Here is a 22,117-nt window from a genome sequence, read left to right on the forward strand (position 1 = left end):
GAAGGTTTTGGTGACAGTGTCTCTGGTGTTGATGGGGAGCCATTTGAATATTTTCTGGAGCAGCGTTTTTCTGCTTCTTTATGGTGAACTTGTTGTCGAATATGATGCCGAGGTTTCGGTGTGATCTGTAGAAGTGGGCAAAGGTCCCAGTTCCGCTGGCCACCAGGAGCCGCCCCATGGCCAAGTGTTGCTCCAGAAGATGAGTACCTCTGTTTTGTCCATGTTAAGTTTTAGGAATTTGTTTTGCATCCAGCTGGCTACGCTGGTCATGCACCTGTGGAAATTGGTTTTGGTGTTAGTGGGGTTTGAGGATAGGGAGAGGATGAACTGAGTGTTGTTGACATATTATATTATGTTCATAACCTAGAATTTGACCAGCATGGCCAGGGGGGCCATGTATGTATTAAGCAGGGTTGGACTCAGTGAGGACCCTTAGGGGAACACCCCAGATGATGTTTTTTGGGCCTGAGGTGTAAGGCAGGAGGGGGACGCTCTGGGTTCTTCAGGTGAGGAAGGGAGCAATACATGTAAGGGCATTTCTTTGGATCCCCATCTGATGGAGTCCATGTAGGAGGGTGTAGTGTGACACGATGTTGAAGGCTGTGGAGAGTTCAAGGAGGATCAGGGCTGCAGTCTCTTCCTGGTCTAGGAAAGATCGAATGTCATCTGTGTCTGGGATTTGGGTGGTTTCTGCGCTGTGATCAGCACGGAATCCCGAATGGGATGTATCCAGGAGGTTGTTGATCTCTAGGTGGTTGGAGAGTTGTTTGTTTATTGCTTTCTCCAGGACTTTAGCCAGGAATGGGAGCAGGGAGATTGGCCGGTAGTTCTTAAGTTTTTATTTCTGCATGTTTCCATCCATCTGGGAAGGAGGCAGAGGTGATGGATGAGTTGAGGATGGTGGTGAGTTCCTTACAGATGGAGTTGCTCCCCAGGTTGAACATGTGATGGGGGCAGGGGTCTCTAGGGGCTGCTGAGTGGATGGAGCTCATGATGATAGCTGTGGTTTGTGTGGTTAGTTGATCCCACATAGTGACTATAGTGTTTGCGGTGGTTTTGCTGCTGTTGAGGAGTTTGCCAAATTTGTTGCTGGCTGGTTGTGGATTGAAGTGTACATAGATGGAGGCTATTTCAATGTAGAAGAAGTTTGTGGGGGTGTTTCAGAGCTCCTACAAGAGGGTTAGGGTGTTCTCAGTTGCTGAGACAATGGTGAACTCTTTGATGATGCTGAAGAGTTTCTTGCTATTGTTGGAGCTAGCTTCAAGGTGGGTGGTAAGAGTTTCTTTTTGCCTTTTTTCAGGAATATGACATTTATAAAGAGCCACTTTGAAGTGGACTCGGTCGCTGGGTGTTTTGTTGGTACTCCAGATGCTTTTGGGCCATTTTCAATTGCATTTGAAGGCTTTTAGTTCAGGAGTGAACCAGCTGGTGTGTTTCGAGGATCTGCCTTGTTTGGAGGGGTTGAGGGGTACAACTATGTTGGCGCATTCGGTGATCAAGGTATTGAAATTTAGGATGGCCACCTTGAGGTCGGTGGTGGTGTTGAGGGTTATGGTCCGTAGATTTTCTGTTACCTCACTGCATCTCCTATTTGTGGTGCTGGTCTGGTCGATGATGGTGTTGGGGGTGGTGAAGATTGAGAAGTGGAAGATTGAGTAGTCAGACCAGGTGATCTCCGAGGTATCGCTTTATTTGATTCTATTGCTGGCAATGAAGATTGGGTACAGAGTGTTTCCAGCTATGTGCATAGGATGATGATTTGGGTGAGGCCAAGGTTGTTAATGCTCTCTATTAAGTTTGCTGTTTTGGTGTTGCTTGGGTCATCAATGTGGAAATAGAGGATTCTGAGGAAGATGAAGTTCTCGGAGCGGCTGCCTAAGGCGCTTGGATGTTGGAGATGTCCTTGCTGAAAGCAGGGCGTTGTCCTCGTGGTCCGTATGCCAGGGTGCCCCTGATGGTGGACTTGTTATCTGTGTTGAGTTTGAAACTGAGGTGTGGCTGCTGTGCAGTGGAGAGAATCGATGATGGGTATACCACCTCCTTCTTTGCTGACTCAGCCTCGTTGTATGATCTTGTAGCTGCTGGGAGTGGAGGTCGCAATGTCCGGTGCAGAAGTGGGTTGAGCCATGTCTCGGTGAGGAAGATGACATTGGGGTGAAGGAGGTGATGGTGTTCCAGATTTCTGTGGCATGTTTGTGGAGTGATCGGGCATTGATCAGGAAACATTGTATTTCTCTTTTGTCAGAGGCCCTGCCATTGATCGAGGGGAAGTGAGGCTGCAGAGGTCGATGCAAGATCCGGGAATCAGTGTAGTTAAGTCAGCTCTGAGGTGCTGTGGGTGGTTAGAGATCCAGTGGTCCTGGCGTTCTGGGCGGTCCAGGCACTGACGGGTGCAGACAGGCTTGCCTTTGGCTTGTAGACGGTGCGGCTGCCCTGCTGCCACTATCAAGTAGGTTCCTGGGAGGGTGTTGGGCACTGGGCAGGATTAGGAGAAAGCGAGAAGCGGGAGGAGACAGAGGTTACGTTTAGGCGGGATTCAGAAAGCATGATTAGGAAAAAGATGCAATGTTACAAAACAGGGGAAAAAGAGTTACAATTGGCAGGAGAGAAGGTCACGAATAGGCAGGTGAAATAGAAGGGTATGGAGGCAAAAAGGAGGCAAACTTGTTAATAGGCGAGAGGCAAACAAGGTTTATGGAGGCAAAAAGGAGACAAAAAGGTTACGCTTAGGTTAGAAAAATGACTGTTTATGGAGGGGAAAAGGAGGCAAAAGGTTAAATTTAGGTGGGAAAAAATACAGTTTAAAGAGGTAAAAAGGAGGCAAAAGGTTAAGTTTAGCCCTGAAAAAAGACTTTATGGAGACAAAGAAGGAGGCAAAAGGTTAATTGTAGGTGGTAAAGAGAGCGTTTATGGATGCATAAGATTAAGTTTAGGCTGGAAAAAAGACTGTTTATGTAGGCAAAAAGGAGGCAAAAGATTAAGCTTAGGCTGGAAAAAAGAATGTTTACGGAGGCAAAAAGGAAACAAAAATGTTACGTTTAGGCAGGAATAAAGACTGTTTATGGAGGCAAAAAGGAGTCAAAAGATTACGTTTATGTGGGGTAAAAAGACTGTTTATAGAAGCAAAAATGAGGCAAAGAGGTTAAAGTTAGGTGGAAGGAAATGAAGGTTATCGGGAGAGGTTGAGAGCAGCTGCGTGGTGTCCGGCTAACAGCAGTTTTACAGGCTTGGGTGGGAGCTCAGACTGCAGCAGTGTAGGGAGCTGGCGCAGGGACCTACTCAAAGGGGTTGAGCTACGGCCTCCATTAACTAGGTTCCTGGGAGAGGGCAGTATGCTGGGCGGGGTTAAGAGAAGGTGGGAGGCAAGAGTTAGAAAGAGGTTAAATTTAGGCTGTAATCAGAAAACATGATTAGGAAAAAGATGCAATGTTACAAAACAGGGCAAAAAAGAGTCAAAATTGGCAGGAGAGAAGGTCATGAATAGGCGGGAGAAAAAGAAGGCTATGGAGGCAAAAAGGAGGCAAAGGTTTTATAAGGTGGGAGGAAAACAAGGTTTATGGAGGCAAAAAGGGGGGAAAAGGTTATGTTTAGGCGGGAAAAAAGCTTTTGACGATTCAAAGCAAACGTTTTTTGCTATCACCTCATGGAAAACTTGAAAGGAGAGAGCACAACTGCTGTGGAAAAAAACCCCTCACCCACCTACCTAGTAGGTGGCATGCTTCATCATTGGGGCCCAACTGGATTGCCTAGTACAATCCAGCTGTGCTACGACGCCTGGATTACAGCGGAGCAGGATGTTGAGCAGAGAGTGAGGTGCTATGTGAGATGTAACTATAGGTTAAAAAAGTCTCTGAGAAATGCCCTTTGAAAAAACTTTTATTAGAAGGGTCCCAGGACTAATGTTAAAAGGTTAAACGGGAGATATAGTTAGGAATATTATTTTCCTGATATCCCTTGTAAAAGGTCAACTAGTTTCAGCCTTCTGGATGGTTCTAGAGGCTTTCGTCAGGACCAGAAAAAGGCGAATGGCCATAAAAACAAGGTTTAGGCCACGTGTAAATATCAGCACACACCCTAAAGTGTGCTGTGAGTGTAGTGGTAATGTACTCACAGTATCTCCGTTTGAGAGTACTTGGGTAAAGAGGTAGTTATGCCTCTGGTAACCGATCGACGTTAAAATCCCCTCTTGACCATTTGTCAGGGAAAGTAAGGTCCGAGGTACCTAGGACGCTTGTTCGCCGAACAAGCGGACCCGATCGTCGTCCTAGGTACCTCGGACCTTACTTTCCCTGACAAATGGTCAAGAGGGGATTTTAACGTCGATTGGTTACCAGAGTCATAACTACCTCTTTACCCAAGTACTCTCAAACGGAGATACTGTGAGTACATTACCACTACACTCACAGCACACTTTAGGGTGTGTGCTGATATTTACACGTGGCCTAAACCTTGTTTTTATGGCCATTCACCTTTTTCTGGTCCTGACGAAAGCCTCTAGAACCATCCAGAAGGCTGAAACTAGTTGACCTTTTATAAGGGATATCAGGAAAATAATATTCCTAACTATATATCCCGTTTAACCTTTTAACATTAGTCCTGGGACCCTTCTAATAAAAGTTTTTTCAAAGGGCATTTCTCAGAGACTTTTTTAACCTATAGTTACATCTCACATAGCACGTCACTCTCTGCTCAACATCCTGCTCCGCTGTAATCCAGGCGTCGTAGCACAGCTGGATTGTACTAGGCAATCCAGTTGGGCCCCAATGATGAAGCATGCCACCTACTAGGTAGGTGGGTGAGGGGTTTTTTTCCACAGCAGTTGTGCTCTCTCCTTTCAAGTTTTCCATAAGGTGATAGCAAAAAACGTTTGCTTTGAATCGTCAAAAACTTGTCCATTTTGTTTTGCTAAAGTCATTGGGGAAGAGGACAAGTTTTTCTTTTTCCTCGCTCTCTTTTTGTTCCTATTTTTTAGGCAGGAAAAAAGACTGTTTGTGGAGGCAAAGAGGAGGCAAAAGGTTAAGGTTAGGCAGGAAAAAAGATTGTTTATAGAGGCAAAAAGTTACGTTTAGGTGGGGAAAAAAAAGTTTATGGAGGCAAAAAAGGAGGCTAAAGGTTACGTTTAAGTGTGAAAAAAATACTTTTTATGGAGCCAAAAAGGAGGCACAAGGTTAAGTTTAGGCTGGAAAAAAAACTGTTTATGGAGTCAAAATGGAGGTAATAGGTTAAGTATTAGGTAATTTTCTTAATTTGGAAGCTTGGAGAAAGACTGGGAGAGTTCTCAAAGATCTCCATCAATAGTGGTAGCAGCTAACAAATACAAATGGATCATCCTGAGCTGCCTTTAAGAATGTTTTGTATACATTTGAACTTAATTTAATTTAAAATATTTATAAAGCATTCCATCATCCCCTAAGGGATATCCCGGCATTGGACCAAAGACATCCAACTCTATATACTCTTCACCACTAAAAGAGGAATAACCAGGTTTTCAATTGTTTCTGAAAAGCAAGGAGGCCCTCATTGCGATGAATTTCCAGTGGTAAAGAATTCCAGTAGAGGTTCACTAGGTAGTTAAAAGAGCGGCTATCTATCCTGGCTTTCTTAATTCATCTACTGCAAACCAAGACTTGACTTGAAGATCGAAGAGCTCTTGTAGGCTTATAGAAAGCCACTTGGCCACGCAATATAGCTGACCCTGAATCATGGAGTGACTTTGTTAGAGGGTGATTTTCTTTACCACAGGAACTGACACTGAATGTTTTATCTGACACTTTTAGAAGCAGGATTTGAGTCAGGAGTGGCACTATTTTTTTTAAAACAAATAGTTAACAAGTGTCAAAAGACGCATCGTTAATCAAAAGCAACACCATACAATCTAGCAAATAACAAGTGTCAAAGACACGTCACTAATCAAGGGTAAAAACATACAGCCTGGCAAGTTCAAAATCACAGCAATTCAAAAAGAGAGAGCGAGAGAGAAATTTAATATCAGAGCACAATGAGGCAATATAACTTTATCAAATGTTCAATCAATCAATAAATCAAACAGCTAGCTGGGAGCACCTCAACGTGATTACACTATATAAGGTGATCAATGAACTGGTTCAGTGAACAGTCATTTATAAACTTTAATGAGGAGCTGTTGACCACAAAGTCTAATTATTAGCAGGTGTTTGACCGCAGAACATAACAAAATCTGAACATTTTATAGAAAACAATTTGCTTCACTCCCCGGAAAATATAAAGCGGAAGCTACCTATAAGGTAGATAGTGCATTGAAAGGTTATTGTTTTATTTTGAGCCATGTCGCTGTCTTAGTTTCCAAAGCTAGCAAAACATCAGGTGAGAAGCTGCGGAAAGTTGCAGTTGGCCCCCACTCCTACTCTTAGCCCACCTTGTTCTTCTAGATGACAGATGCATCCTGTTATTGCTACATCTTCTTGATGTTCAGAAAGATGTACACATAGAGGACAGGGGCTGAGAGTAGGGGCTCGGTGACTTGTTTATCAGAAAAACAGTGATCTTAGGTTTGTGGCCTACACAGGAGAGTGAAATCTAATTTTCTAGACTGGCATGAGGCCTACTGTCTCAGTGAATTCTCGAGGCAGTATAGACAAATTAACACACTCTTGCCTACTGGTTGGCAGGGACATTCAAACCTCTCATGTGTCATATGTGGCAACAATGGCTGAGGCACTATATGGTAAAACTGGACCCTGAATCAACTTTTCAATAGCAGAGTACCTTAAACTTGGCTTTTTTCTGCACTGGGACCCAATGCTGCCAATTGAGGGTGAGTGAGGCTGAGCTTCTTCTAGAGCTGCTGCAGATCAATCTGGCCGCCTTATTCTTTATGAGTTGCAGGCAATTAAAGAAATAGTCAGCCGTTCGTATATACAAGGCATTGCCGTAATCTAGTCTGCTCATAATCGGTGCATGGATAACATTCTTACAACATGCTGTCGGAATCCAATGAAACAGCATAGTAGTCCAAAGCATGTCCCACAGACCATATTCACCTGATTTTGCATTGAAAGAGAATCATCTAACAGAAATACCAGGTTCCTTTCCACTCTTTTTGACTTGGGGGCTCTACCAAGGCAGGCAGGCCACCATGTGTCATTCCACACTTTGTTTGCCCCAACAAAAAGTAGGATTTCGGTTTTATCTGCATTCAGTTTCAACCAGTGTATCTTCATCTAACTTGCCACATCTGATAGACAACCCAACAGATTCTTATGGGTTTCTGAACGTCTCTAATCAATAGAAATAATAAGCTAGGTTTCATCTACATCTGATAGAGTCTCGAATCTTAATGAATTAACAATACTCACCAGAGCGGAGACATAAATATTAAACAATGAAGGGTTAAGAGTCGACCCTTGTCAAACCACGCAGATGGACAAGTTGGGGGTCACTTTGAATGGTGGCAGTTGAAAACAATGGGTTCTGTTGGTCAAAAAAGCTCCAATCCATTGCAGAGTGGTAGAATGTAGACTGACTTTGTACAACCTGTGTTTTAATTGAGAATATGAGACTGTATGGAAAGCCTCAGACAGGTCTCATAAGACTACGGTTACCGCCTTATCTTGATCTGCTTCTGCTGTTGTGAACTTTAAATCCTGTTTGGGTATCATCTACAAGGTTATTACTCTCCAGGAACTGAGAGAATTGATCATTAACTAACCTTTCCAGCACTTTAGTCATATATGGAAAAAGCGAGATGGGGCGATAATTGGAAAGGATAGCAGTGTCCATTCTGGCTTTCTTCATCAAAGGCAGCACTGGGCATGGTTCCAGAGAGATGTGTAGTCTACGTTTTTCAACAAGAGATTAAACAGCCGGGTAATGCATGGAATTTAAAAACAAGGCCAGCCGCAAGAAGATAAAGTGAGGGTAAGGGTCCAGTGGTGAGCCAGACGTTAACACTTTCATAGTTCTTTCACCATTTTTGGTGTGAGATATGAAAACTCACCCCAATAAGTTGTCATCCCAGGATACAGGTCAGCATCTTTGAGGAAGGACATCTCCACAGGGAGTTTAGTCTCAAATGTTGAGTAAAGCTTGCCAATTTTGTCATAACAAAATTCTGCCAACTCCTCACATCGCTTCAGTGAGTCTGGAGTAGTTTGATATAGGGAGACAGGGTGGGACAGCTCTTCGAGGATCTTAAATAGCTCTTTTAATGATCCACTATTCGCCTTCAGTCTCCTCACAAAATGCTTTTTAGCTTGCCTAAGCTTTTTATGATAAAGCTTTAATGTGGTTCTAAAAGCCAAATGGTCAACAGGGAATTTGGAAAAGTTGCCAACAGCACTCCATGGCTTTTCAATCCCTCTTCACTTTCCTCAGTTCATTAGTATACCATTTCTCAGATGGAAAGATCCAGGTAACTTCCTCTCTTTCTGGGGAGCGCATCTATCGAGCGTCTCAACTATCACCTTTTCAATACATTAACATTAGTTTCTAGAGGCAGGTCCGCATTTATTGAACCACGACTAAAATTGATAGAAGATGAACTTAAGGTTAACTCTCCTCCAGGGTCTCACCATGGCCAAAGTAGCTCTATAGTTAATAGGGGTTCCTTCCACCTTGTGCTAGAAAAGGATAAGGTCACTAGATTGAATAAAAATTGAACTGCAAGTCCAACATGTGTCCTGCTTTATGAATCACATCCTTTATTCGTTGATTCAGTTGTAGTATTTACATTTCGTTCTCTAGATTCCTATTAAGGGAATCATCCTCCTTCTCAAAATGAAGATTTAAATCTTCTATCAGTAAAAAATAGTCATACTTTAAGATCAGAGGAGACAACAAAAAAGATAGATTAGCAGCCAACTAAGGATTACAGCCCACGGCTCTATTGAGAATCGTCCCCCCACCCGAGATAATCGTGGACCTAAAGGCGAGCTGAAGCAACAAAATCTTGCTATCTCCTACTGGGGGTTTACTTATGTCTAAGCACCCATAAGTATCTTTAAAATTCTAGCAACTCCACTACCCTGCCTACCTTCCCAATTGCTGATCAGTATCCTATAGCCAATTGGTACTGCCAGTGCTAGCTCAGTTATAGAATGGCTTTTAAGCCAGGTTTCTGTGATAAAAACTAAGGGTCAGATTTACAAGAAACTGACGCATCTGTAGAAATGCATCAGTTTCCCTGCGCCAGCCTGCGATACCCTTGTGCCACCATGGATGTGCCGTATTTACAATACGGCGTACCATGGTGCAAGGATTGACAGATGCGTCAGAACTTCTGATGCATCTGTTGGCCCAAAAGTCACGCATTGCTGGAGTCATGTTGCAAGCATGACGCAACTCCAGCAATGCATGTTGAGGCTTATATATATTGTACTGTGCCACTTCTTATGCGTGCTTCAAGCAAGCAATGTTTTGACGCAGTGGTGTCGTAGAAGTGGCACAGTGAAATCTTTTATGAGGCTTTCCTGCATGGGAAGGCCCACCCTGCATACATTATACCTGACACAGGCATAATGTGATGCAGGGCTTTACAACGTGATGCCTCTCCCTAGACGCATCACATTGTAAATTGGCCGCAGTGTTCACGCCGCCGCTGAGTCACAAAAGTGACGCAATGGCCATGCAAAAGTGATGCAAGGGGATTGCAAATCTGCCCCTAAATCTAGCTTGGAGCTGTCAATGGTATCCCAGACCACTGTGTGATGAATGGTGTATGTTTGTTAGTCAATTCAACATAGTGGAGCAGATGAGAGGTCTAGGCTGTCCTGATCTGTACACAAACCCCAAACTAATACAATCTATTGACATCAGGAGGATAACATCTTAATTTCTGGTCAGGCGACAGGAGGACAGGGAAGATGTGGAAATTGTTAAGCCCATGGTGGGAGCTTACATCACACTTAGTCCTTGTCCACAGGCACACTCTTACGTGTCTCTTGTCAATAACGCCTATCATCATTTCCTGTTAACAAGATTCAGACTGAATCTTTTCCATTGGCTACTAGCCTTTCCAAATGGCTATTTGAAGCCTGGGGACTCAAGGCCATGTCCATGTGACAATTTTTCTGATCAGGACACTTTGCACTTTGTTCTTTTTCGTGAATTTTATGTCCCGCTGCGTAAAAAATACATTCTTCCACTTTTAAACACATGCCATATTGTCCAAGCAAGGCCAGCATTATTATACTTGTAGATGCTCTGTTCGCCCATGGTTTGGTTTGCAGTTCTGAGCTACTTCTCTGGTGCTATAAGAGTTAGAAGGAAGATGTCTCCTGTGTAGATAAATTTGTACCTACCTTTCATTATTGATGAATTGTATACATGCCGATATTTATAGTCTTTGTTTTTAATAATAAGCCACAAATCTATTTTATCCTTTATTTAAATATGGTTTTAGGGAAATTTAAAGGTGGAAATTGTATACTTTGTGTATATATGGTGCTCCACTGTCTTGCCCTAATAATTGTTCTTGGTGTATTTATTTTGTGCTTTTATGGCTTTTATTAGCGGAATAAAGAATTTTTGACTGACTGACTAGTCAATTCAAAATTTGCCCTTTTCAGGAGCCGTGGGCTTTATCCCCTTTGTTTTATCCTGGTTATATAATTTTTTTTAAGTCTGCCACTTTTAAGGGGCGGGCTGGCTTTCTGGTGGGTTGACTACCTGGGTTACAAATACACTACCTTGCACTATTGCTGTTGTTGAGGTGGAATTGTCCGACATCTTATGTGTCAGCCTGCAATTCTCTGCCAAAGTGATGTACTATGTTTATAATGTATATCGAAGGCCAGGAGGTGGAGGGTCGGAGTCTACCATTATTAATGTGTTAAACACTCACCTGGCATCCCTTCTCCCTGACACCTACACTTTGCCAGTGATATTAATTGCCAATTTGAGCCACTGAGCACCACCACCACTGAAGAGGATCTAGTGTGCGAAGAAGATCAAGGTTGGCTAATCCCCCAGTTAACCCTCCTTCCTGTCAGCAGGTGGACAGCTATTGGGATTCAGCTCAATGTGCTTCATTTAAATCTAGGCCTTGAAGCTGGCAATGGGAGTCCCCCCTCCGACAAAGAAGGGATGCATATCTTTAACCATCCAAACCACAGTAGTTTAATAGATTACATACAGCTGGATCTTGGACTCCGACTCAAATTGGTCGATTTGTTCCATGTCTCTCGGCAGGATAGAGACCACAATGCCCTAGATTTGTTATTGAGCCCATTGGGGATTGCCCTGGCCAGCACCTCCACTGAACCCTTGCTTAGTCATTCTAGTAATAGACGAAGACTCAAATGGAGTTCAGTTGGGTGTTCGCCTGTAATAATCAAAAAGGTTTATGGCATAGTGGCAGCAGGGTTTGAGGCTGTGCAGTCACTGCCCAAACCCAGGCCGACGCTTCCACCGCAGAGTCTATCCGTTCTGTTCACAATGCTATGTTTACATCACTGAGGGTTATTGCCTTTGTGGAGTCGAAATCACATAAGAAGAAAATGTTAGCAAAATCATGGTATAACAAGTCATGTAGGGCAGACAGATGCTCTCTATCTAAAACCATTCTGGGCCAGGATAGGTCATTGATATCAGAAGCTAGCAAGTTTATAAGGCCATTGTAGCCTGTGCTAAGAAAGATTGTATCTCCGATAGCTGGACTTCCATGTTCCATACCTTTAAGGAAAGAGACCATCACTCCTTTTGGCATATCTTAGCCAATGGAGGTTTGGAAAATCCTTCTTCTGTGGAAAACAATATTGTGGCAGCAGATTGGGTTGCCCGTGTTTGAGAGCTCTATTCTCCCCCTTTTGATTTTGCAGAGAACTTCCCTAATGGTTGTGGCCCGATTGGGTGCTGAGCCCGATTATCCTCCAACTGACCTCTTTGATTACAACAGAATTCCTATAACATATTCTGAGGTCAGGACTGCCCTGGACTGGATCATCCCAAACAAAGTCCTACATTTGGACAAAATTCCAGGGGACTTATTTAGGGCTGAAAAGGATATTTGGTGTCCATACTTGGTACTATTTTTCAAAGCTGTTTTGAAAAATGCACCAATGGCACACTCTTGGGCAGGGGCTGAGATAATCCAGATTTTTAAAAAGGATTATCGGTCTCTTCCCTCTAATTACAGGCCCATAAGCCTTATCAACAGCACACAGAAAATCTTTGGTAGGGTTATCCTGGCTAGACTGTGTGAGTGGCTCACGGACGCTACTATATTGACACCACTAGAAGTTGGTTACAGAGCAGGAGTTGGTACCTTTGATCAAGTGTTCTGAATTCAGTTAATGCATTGGAAGTATGTACTCCTCGGGGGCTGTTGTCTTTATGTGACGTGATTAGGCTAATCTCTGGCAACTTTGCTCAGGTACATTGCGAGTCTCAAGGTGAACTCACGGATGCTATACCTGTTAATTGGGGAGTCTAACAGGGTGAGTTCTCTCCCAACTCTATTTTTGTTACTTACTAAGGTTCTGGTGGTGTACTTGGTTGATTGTGAGAATGATGCACTGAGCCTTGTCGATGTTAGGATCCCCACCCTACTGTTTGCGGCCCATACCCTGCTGGTTTCTAGATTTCCGATAGGGCTCCAGAAGCTCTTGATTCAGTTTTGGTGCTTCTGCAAGCAGAGGGGCTAGTAGGTCAACATTTGCAAGACCAGGTCTATGGTCCTCAATCCTTGTTCAACATCTAGGGCCAATCTGGATCTTCATGGAGTGCGGTTGGAGCGAGTTCCAATCTTTGAATATCTAGGGATTAAACTTACCGAACATTTTGATTGGGTTCCACACATTGTAAAATGCAGGCTGTAGCTTGAACAGTACTCTGGTGGAATACAAGTACCTTAAGGGGCTCCCAATTTTGCCTTATTTCCCCAACTCTTCAGATTTATAATATACAAGCTGTGGGGGCTGCATGGTTTGGTGTGTAACTCTAGGGCCATATAGATTGCAGCTCATTGGAGAAAGTAAAAAACAGTTTTATGCATTCATTGACCAACCTTCCTGTTAGCACCCCGCTTATTCCCCTGCGTTAAAGACCTGAACAGAGAGAGCTCCATGCAAAAATAGGGCAAGACCTGTTTTGCAGAATTTGGGTGACCCCCAAGCTTCTCCCCTATCGGCAGTGTCTAGAGGATGTCCGTAGGTCACCTGCTGCTTTACAAAGACCATGGGTTAGGTATATTAAGCAATACTTTATACAGCTAGGCTGCAAGAGTCTTCAGACTGCCCCTGCAGATCTAAGTGAGTACCAAGACTGTCTAAAAGAGTTTGTAATGGTTGCATAAGCTATTCACATATTTTGGGTAAGTGATGAGGTTGAGCCCCTTTTAGCTATGGCACTGTACTTTTGTTATGGGACTCCTTCACTTCCCAATAGTAGTGTGCAGCAAGGGATCTGGAAGGGACCTGCCCTTTTTGTGCTGAAATCAATTAGACCACTGAACATGTTCTGCTTTTCTGCCAAGTGTATACATGATATCTGAAAAAATTGATTCTCCTAGTTTATCGGCTCATGGGTATACAAGATCATAGAGTAGCAATAAGGATACTGAAAAGTGACACTAGGCGATTTATATTGTTTGTAGTCTCATGATTTCTGTTATGTATGTGGAGACTAACGTCCAAAAAACTGCTGTCCAGTGATTCTGATTTTATTACTGGTTGATTTTGCTTTTATTCTGTATGTAAATTTGCTGCTAAACTGTATTATTGCAATGATCTTACTAATTCACCTATGTTTGTATTGCACCTCTTGATTTGAACTAAAATGACATGCTCTTTTAATGCACTTTTATGGCTCTATGCCGAATAAAGAGTTTAAGTAAGTATCCCAGATTTCCATACAATGTTTGGGCTAATATGAGAATCACTGATGGCAGCTTCACGCTCTTATAGCCCCTTCACTTCCCTTAGGTGCTTAGGGAGTGACGTGTACACTCTCTTGCTCCCTAGCCCGGGATTCATAGGTGCCATCTCTAGAAGGATTGAGCAGCCCCATTTTCAGCTTGCGCAGGAAAAGGGACCATATGGTGGCTCTGGTGAACCTTCGCTGCAATTAGGCATATTTCTGCCTTTTGGTGCAAGTGCAAACATCACCTCTCGAGAGAAACTAAGGAAAGGTCTCTCACCACTGGCAAAACAGGCAGGGGTCCTGGCGAATTGCAACGGCCAGACGCGGACAGGTGCAGATGGGCTAGTCTTTGACTCTGCTGAGCAGAGCCTGCGTTTAAATTCATATTCTGGGTCTAATACTAGATTGCTAACCATTCACACTCCTCCCTCCTTCTCCACAACCAAAATGGCAGAAGCCATCTTTAGGGAACAGAGATTAGTAACAGTATCTCGGGCACACCATCTTGACTGTTTTTTCATCTTTAAAGACTCACTAGTATTCCCTTTTTGTGTGAATACCACCTGTAAATATGTACATGAGCACAAGGCCCTTCTGACACTGAGCAATAAAGTTATGGGTCAGAACATTACCAAGTCAGGCTCTGTGTCTTTTATTCCCCTCTAGCCAATTTTGGACAGATGTCAGTATGAGCTCACCAAAAATCTTACTACCTGCATCAGGCATATTTTCTACTAATGATTTCACTCATTTGTTTAAGCTTTTCCCTGGAACTAAACCCACACAGGTGTCTTAATGTATCCCAAAGAAACCAGGACTATCTGCCATGCATAAAAAGGAAAGTCAATTGACCTAAACTTTGAAGCTTGGAGGACAGTCTTTTCAAGTGAAATTTTAGAAAGGTTAGACACATCATCATTAATTATACTATTGCAGTGTTAAACACATTCGTATTCAGATTTGTTTGCCTGCATTGTATTCTTTGACACAAAAATAATCTGTAAACCACATCTTAAATCTATTGAAGATTTTTGCCATAATCTGCCTACTACAGTTGTCCCCATACATTTCTCTAAAGGCGTTAATTTTCACTTACACGAAATACTTTATATGGTATGTAGGAAAATGCCCCTTTTTGTATGGTCGTCTGCCAATTTTTGCTTGAAATGCTGATGATTATGACTCTGATAGTGCACTGGAGTCTGTTGCCCACACCCCAGTGCCTGTGCTCTCTCCTAAAGCTTTTATGTTCAATTTAGTGATCCCAACTTGGCAAAGACTTAACCCCCTTATAAGTCCCTAGTATATGGAACCAGGAGTACCCAGGGCATAGGTGGTAAAGGGGTCCCCAGGGTTGCCGCACAGTTTTGTGCCACCCTGGGTGACCCAAGCAAACTACTGACAGTAGGCCTACCATTGCAGACTGCAGGAGCAGTGCAAACTTCTTGAACTCGACTGCGACCTGATCATGTGTGGCACACTTGATGCACTGCCTATAATATATGTCAGACTCCCCTAAGGTAGGCCTCCTCAGCCCAGGAGGCAGGGTGCATTACATGAAAAGTATGGACATATACGTCCAAACGTATATGTCTCTATAGTGGCGTTCCCCATTGGAAACTACTATATGTGTTAGCGGTCCATAGGATACCATGGGCTGTCAACTAGGCACTCTCGAGATTGGCAGCTCCATTAAGGTACCACTATAATAAGTCATGTTTGGTATCAAACAACATGCCTTCTCCCTCCTGAAATGAATCTTGTGCCCCGGGTGACATGGCTTGCAGCCAGGTGGCGCCATTAGAGGTTGCCCACCTAGTTGCCCAACTTCACTGTGTTCTGTCTGACCAGCCTGTGCTTTCCTACGCGTGCTGCCACCAAGGCAAGATTCTGATCTCCTGCCAGGCAATGTGATCACTCCAGGAGTCACAAACAAAGTTTGGGCAGGAAGGACCTAACACCTCACTCCACCCAAGATTGCTAGTGATTTGGCACATCAGAGCGGTAAGCTTCAAAGCCTACGCCGCCTCTGATATCCCCCTGAGGAGGAAACAGCCCTCCTCTTGCACCAGGTACACCTGCTCCCAGGCAAGGTGGGGATGTAGCTAAGGAGGAGCTGTACACCCCTAGGATGGCTCGCCACACCTCAGGTTGGGAAGCCAGGTCTGTACACCTAAAATTCAATTTTCTGCCATCTTTAGGAGGGCAGAAATAGTGGGTTCCGGGTACAAACGGTGACCTACACCACTGGATGTGGTCACCTTAGTGGAGGACTAGCTGCAGGCACTAGCTGCCCATTGCCTACTAGCTCCGACACCCCTAAGTCCCCTAATTCTAGGACAAAGAAAAAATGAACAAACAAAAATACTATCTGTTTCAATGTATAATCAATACTCATCTAATGTAAAGTAAATACAAATATTTGGTAAATAGATCATCAGCACAATGTGCGTTGCTCACTGGTGCAGCTGGCATTCAAATTCCCTTGCCATCTGTCCTGCTTGTTTCAACCAGAGGTATGCTGACTAATATAACTGTTTGCTTGTATTACGGTCCCGCATTGTGTTTTTCACACTTCACAGTTAAAAAAAGAGATGCCTAGGGAATGAAGCCTCTTTGACATGTTTGATTCATGGATGGAGTTGATTTATGCAAACAATTCCCAAGACATCTTCCGTTCCTTATGTTTGCTACTGTTGTCTAATTTCTCCCGCCTCTAATGATCTGAACTTACTTCAAAGCTCATAATCAGTTCTTCATTGTTTTTCAGGTCACAGAACTGAGCAACGTGAAGAACGTTTTGCGACTACCAAAAACAACAAAGAAACATGCTGTAGGAATTTTTTTTAATGATGACACGTCAAGAACATTCACCTGTGATTCAGGTGGGTTGCATGATTGAGTAATTCTACACACCGTAAGCAGTGTTTGAAGCTTAAAAATAGAACATAATCACATGAAGGGTATCCTTTCTTTATAAAAATAGAACTTGAAGCCGATGAGTGGTGCAAAGTATTACAGATGGAGTGCCAAGGAACACGAATTAATGACATAAGTCTAGGAGAGCCTGACCTACTGGCGACGGGCGTAGAGCGCGAGCAAAGTGGTATGTACAACTCATTACAGAACAACAAGCAAAGCAAAAAACATCTTGTGTAAAAACATGTGCTGGGCTTGCCAGGGCCGGCTTTTGGGCAGTGCGACTGGTGCAGCCGCACTGGGGGCTGACCTGTGGAGGGAGTGCGCTGTGTTTAGCAATAACTTTTGATTGGTGAGAAGAGGGGCACTTTTGCCTGGTAGTAGTTCTGAGGAGGACGTCATGGGGGTGGGAGCGACAAAAATATTTGTCGCGCCGGGCGCCACCAGCGCTAAAGCCAGCCCTGCTGCTTGCACTGAATGTTCGCTATTACTGTTTTGTGTGTGTGTTTGAGCTCAATGTTTAACTGATGACACTTAAAGCTCTCTTAAGGTTAGGTTTGACCTATTACATTATTGTTTGCTAGTGCCCAGCACATGCTAATCGTGGCATGTAAATTATAATTATAGTTTTACTTATTATGTGATTATATAAATATTAAGAAAAAATATGGAAATATATAGCTTAGTTCTAACTGCCAAATAAAATGGGAAATGTAGTCTCACTTTTACAAGGTCTTTTTTGTCTTATGGATGGAATAATTTTAACTAATGCCCAAATTTACTAAGGTTTTGTGTTTGATGCAACAGCAATGCAAAGTGGTCCATGGTACTTAATAACTAGCATACAAGGCTTTTTTTCTCAGTGCAAAACTCTATTTGCGTTACTTTACATGGCTTTGTGTCAAAGGGCATTACTGAGAATGCAGCAGTCATGATGAAATGAGGACTAAAAAAAAAAAAAAGAAAAAAAAAGGGCATTACTGGGTCAGATCAACACAAACACCTGCCGGTTTTGACACAAAGCCAAATCTACTGAGAAGAAAGCCACACCGAACTTTGCTTCAAAAACGACAACAAGCAGTCATAAACAATTGGAAATTGGTTCACTTCGTTTGAAAAAAATCAATTCATTGTATGGCTGCTGAAGTGCACAGCAGGCATACAATGCATTGAATCTTTCTGAATTTCTTTAGGCATAGGAAATTTACTGTAAAGCTATGCTTTTAGTACAAATGCAATGCTAGACTGCACACCCGCACCTCTGCATTCCATGGCGCAAGGCTCTTTGTTGCCCACAACAGCCATTTCCAAGCAGTGCAGCAAATTTGGTTGCAGCTCTGCATTGCATGAGAAATTAGTAAATCATACCCTAATGTGGAAAATTATATTAGCATTTACTTTTTTGTAATTGGTAGCCCTATTTTCTTCGAATACATACACATGTTATGTTTTCTAATTCACAGGAAGGCTTAAATGCATGGGTATTACTTTGTTTAGAAAACATGGGCAAGAATAAAATAATCAAAATCCTACAAATTCAAAAGATCTGAAATCCCAGTAAACCCATGTAGACTTGTGTCTGAATAATATATATTGTTGTATATTGTACAGCAGTTTGCTAGCTGTACAAATCCCTTTTTACAGTTGCAAAAATTGCAATTATCAAAGTCTCAACGTTTGTGAATTTGTAGAAAATCAATTTTACAAGTGAGAAAAATCTTTTGATGGGCATATGTGCAGCAGTGGTCCGGGCAGGTAACAGCGGTGGGGCCGGGTAAGGGGGGATTTTGAGGGACGATGCCGAGGGAAAATGAAATAAATAATTAATTTTCCCTTGGCATCGTCTCTCGAAATGCCCTCTTACACCGCCCCACTGCTGTTACCTGCACGGACTGCGGCTGCATATGTGACCCTTTCAGAATCAAAAAGAGAAGGAAATGATGTATCAATGGTTTGTAATGAAATTTAGGGTTACAAATCATTGACTAGTGATACAGAGTTGGGGATGAAACGGCTTCCTATTTGAAAATGAAGTTGGCAGCCTTGGCCGTGGGAGGAGGCAGTGGTCCAGAGGACCACTGTCTCCATTCATGCATTTTCAGTGATTCAAAGGGGATCTCAAATTGTGTCCTGAATAATTAATATCAAAAGGCAGTTTGTTTCCAACCTCTGCAAATTGGTGCATAGCAAATTGCATTCTCACATTCAAATCAGTCTGTCTGCAAACTGCTCATACCTGGATTGTGAATTGGAATGGTGTATCGGGCCCTTGTTCCAAATGAAATTATTGTGTAAAAGTTTGACATTTATTGACATTCCCTCCATTTATATGATTTATGATTTTCATTAGTGTCAAATACTTTCAAAATGTCAGGACAAATATATTAATCTCAAAACAACTTTTTCCAGATGTTGTTTGAAAACAATTCAAATCCTTACTTTAAGATGTTGGCACCACAAAACTTCTAGAGCATTTAGCAGTGTAAAGCCCACATAAAACATGGCATTACTTTACATTTTATCATTAAACTGTTACTAGAGTCATTCAAATCTAGTTCAACTGACTATTGCCTTTAAAAATCCAATAAAAATGTTTCCAAATTTCCAAATAACTAGCCAATCTGAAAGTATCCTTTGAAGTACTCACAAAATCTCCAAATGTTTGTTAAGTGTGCAACTCCAATCTTCCACTAATATATTTATATCTAATGCTAATCAATATCACATGCTTCACAGGAACATCTCTCAAGTCTTAAATCTGAGACATTTTATAAGTACGTTTAAAACTCTTGAAATATGACAGTGATCTAACTGGTAAGCACGCCCATTGTTTTGGAACACTAGATGGTTCAAGAAAGTTCCCCATATTTAACAGAAACAACATGGACAGATTTATTTTTTATAACCTGGCCTAAGTTAGTCAACAGGTATTAGGATTTAAAGGATCAGTCATAGGTAACCTCTAACTGATATTTATTGCAGGAGTCCTTCCATTTAATGATTCATGATGGCTGATTGTTTACTCAAAAGTGTGATTTTTTGCCTTAAATATATTACAAATAGCAGAAATCAAAATTTCCCATGATCCCTTGCATGACCTGAGCCGATTTCTGACACTTAGTGGATTTTCAAAAACCACAGCGGACAGCTTTAGGGATCTATGAAACTATGAAAAGCAGAAGTTGCTAGAAATATACATAGTTCAAGGCCAGCAGAAAAATTGTATCACATTTCTGATTATGTGCAAGGTCTGCACGTGCATACTAGATGTGAAGTTAGAATTCATTGCTGTTATTTAAACCTTAGTTTCTAGATTTTTGCTAATATTCTTTTGCTCCACTACTGCTCCAAAATCCTTCTATTTCGCTGACTCAATGGTCAAATTAATAAGGTAGAACTGCTGACTCCATTTCCGGTAATGCTATTGGTGGTTCAATACACTGCATAAAAGAGTTTGTTGTTAATGTGTTCATCCAAAGATAGTAATACCAATAAATTAGACACTGGGTTTTGCATAAAAAAAAGCATGGACTGATGAAATGAGCAAATTTCCCAAATATAAACAGAATGCGTGTAAGACGGTGTAAATATACTTAAGTATTAGCTTTTCATTGAACAATTTCACATTCTAAGTCATCTTTTGTCTATAAATACCATGGTGATCGATGTTACCAACAGCAATAAGAAAAATAATGACCATTCCACCATGGAATTTAAAGAAGCCATAAATTAAATTCATTTCTGGATCCCCACATGGTGTGCATATTGCAAGTAATTTATATTGGAATCATTAGTGTTTCACCAAGCTGGTCAAAAATCATATGAGACAAGTCTACAGATAGGAAACAGTTCTTTTGATGGTGAAGCATGTGTGTATTGTTTCCATATTAACTGCATCCTGATTCAATGTGTCTGATTCAGTATGTCTTTAATATATTATATAACTGCAAAGAAACTTGAACAATTACATTTTATCATGGGCAATATACCCCGTAATTAAGAAATACACTTTCTGCTGTTCTTTCAGAAAGATTCCATGTGTATTTGATGCCATCACCCAACTTTGAGATTCATGGGGAATGCACTCTGCAAATTACATTTGAGAATATCTGTCTTTGGGATGTCCAAAATCCTAGACTAAAATTAGTCTCATGGCCTTTAAGTTCATTGCGTCGTTATGGACGGGACCCGACATGGTTCACATTTGAAGCTGGAAGGTGAGTATTGCATATTACCCATACTTCCCCATTCATGACAAATACAATTCTTTAACACACAGTGATATATGAAGGAGTAATTATCATTGTGAAAAAATGAAAATTTCAGCATGTAAGTAATGGGGAAAATTGACCTGTATGACAAATACAAGAGTTATGCCAGGAACACATAAATAAATCATTTAGTGTTGATGTGAAGAGTGAAGATAGACATACAGTTTGCTTTCTAAACCGACATTCTCGGAACAGAAGACTATGACAAACATTTTTTTGCATAATGCACACAGATGGTTACTATGATGGACCCTAGTGTGTGGTGTGTGTGTGTGTGTCTCTGAAGAACTCATTAATCTGTGGTGTAGTAGCAACATGTGTGCCAATAATAGGGCATGGGTTAAAAATGTTTTTCCACAATCCATGTCAGCTTTATGTAAGTAAGTGTTACTAATGTGTGAAAAGCAAAATGGGTTAAACTATGTTTAAATGTTATTGAAATGAGAAAGTGTAATTTCTTTCAACAACAAGTTTAAAGCCCAATCTGTCTATTTTTAAATTGATTCTGATTGAGGTTGAATTAGATAACGTTCTGATTGTATTTATTGTTTTTATTTTATTTATCTTTTTTGAAAAAATAAAAACTTCTACCACACCAATGACAGATAATAAATGTAATGCAAAAGATAAAATGAAAACAGCTGTGTTCAAAATACTATTATGTCATTGAGTTTTTCATAGGTATGCAATAATGCTAACCAATTCTATAAGCCACTCGTATTGGGAAGAACATGTGGTGTGCTGGTTATGCTTTGTAGATGGCGTGTTTACAATTTGGAAGGGAACTATGGAAAGTGCAAACAGATTTGTGGAATGTAATAATTCAAATGCAATGAATTTGGAGTTCACTGTGCACATGAGTACACACACTAATGATTTTTTAGATGTGCAGATTGTCATCAAGAATAACAAACTTGAATCCAGATTACACCATTAAAGTACGGTGGGTAATTCCACACTCCATGCATCCAGTTTTCATCCGCAACATTTAAAAAACAGCATCACAAATGGGAAGATGTTGAGAATATGCAAGATCTGTAGTTCAGAGAGTGATCTAACCCAATGTCAATCTGAGGCCTATGAAAGATTTA

At 41.7% G+C, this 22,117-nt stretch overlaps 1 protein-coding gene across 1 annotated transcript in view; it reads left to right on the forward strand.

Moving 5' to 3' along the window:
• Nucleotides 1–22,117, forward strand: part of DOK5 (docking protein 5) — a 573,014-nt gene that overhangs the window by 361,410 nt on the left and 189,487 nt on the right. The window contains exons 3-5 of the mRNA XM_085614566.1: nucleotides 16,607–16,721; nucleotides 16,823–16,942; nucleotides 20,783–20,972. Of these exons, the coding sequence (XP_085470692.1) occupies nucleotides 16,607–16,721; nucleotides 16,823–16,942; nucleotides 20,783–20,972 (425 nt within the window). The remainder of the gene's footprint in view (nucleotides 1–16,606; nucleotides 16,722–16,822; nucleotides 16,943–20,782; nucleotides 20,973–22,117) is intronic.

Source organism: Triturus cristatus, chromosome 7 (genome assembly GCF_964204655.1).
Source record: "Triturus cristatus chromosome 7, aTriCri1.1, whole genome shotgun sequence".
NCBI classification, from domain to species: Eukaryota; Metazoa; Chordata; class Amphibia; order Caudata; family Salamandridae; genus Triturus; species Triturus cristatus.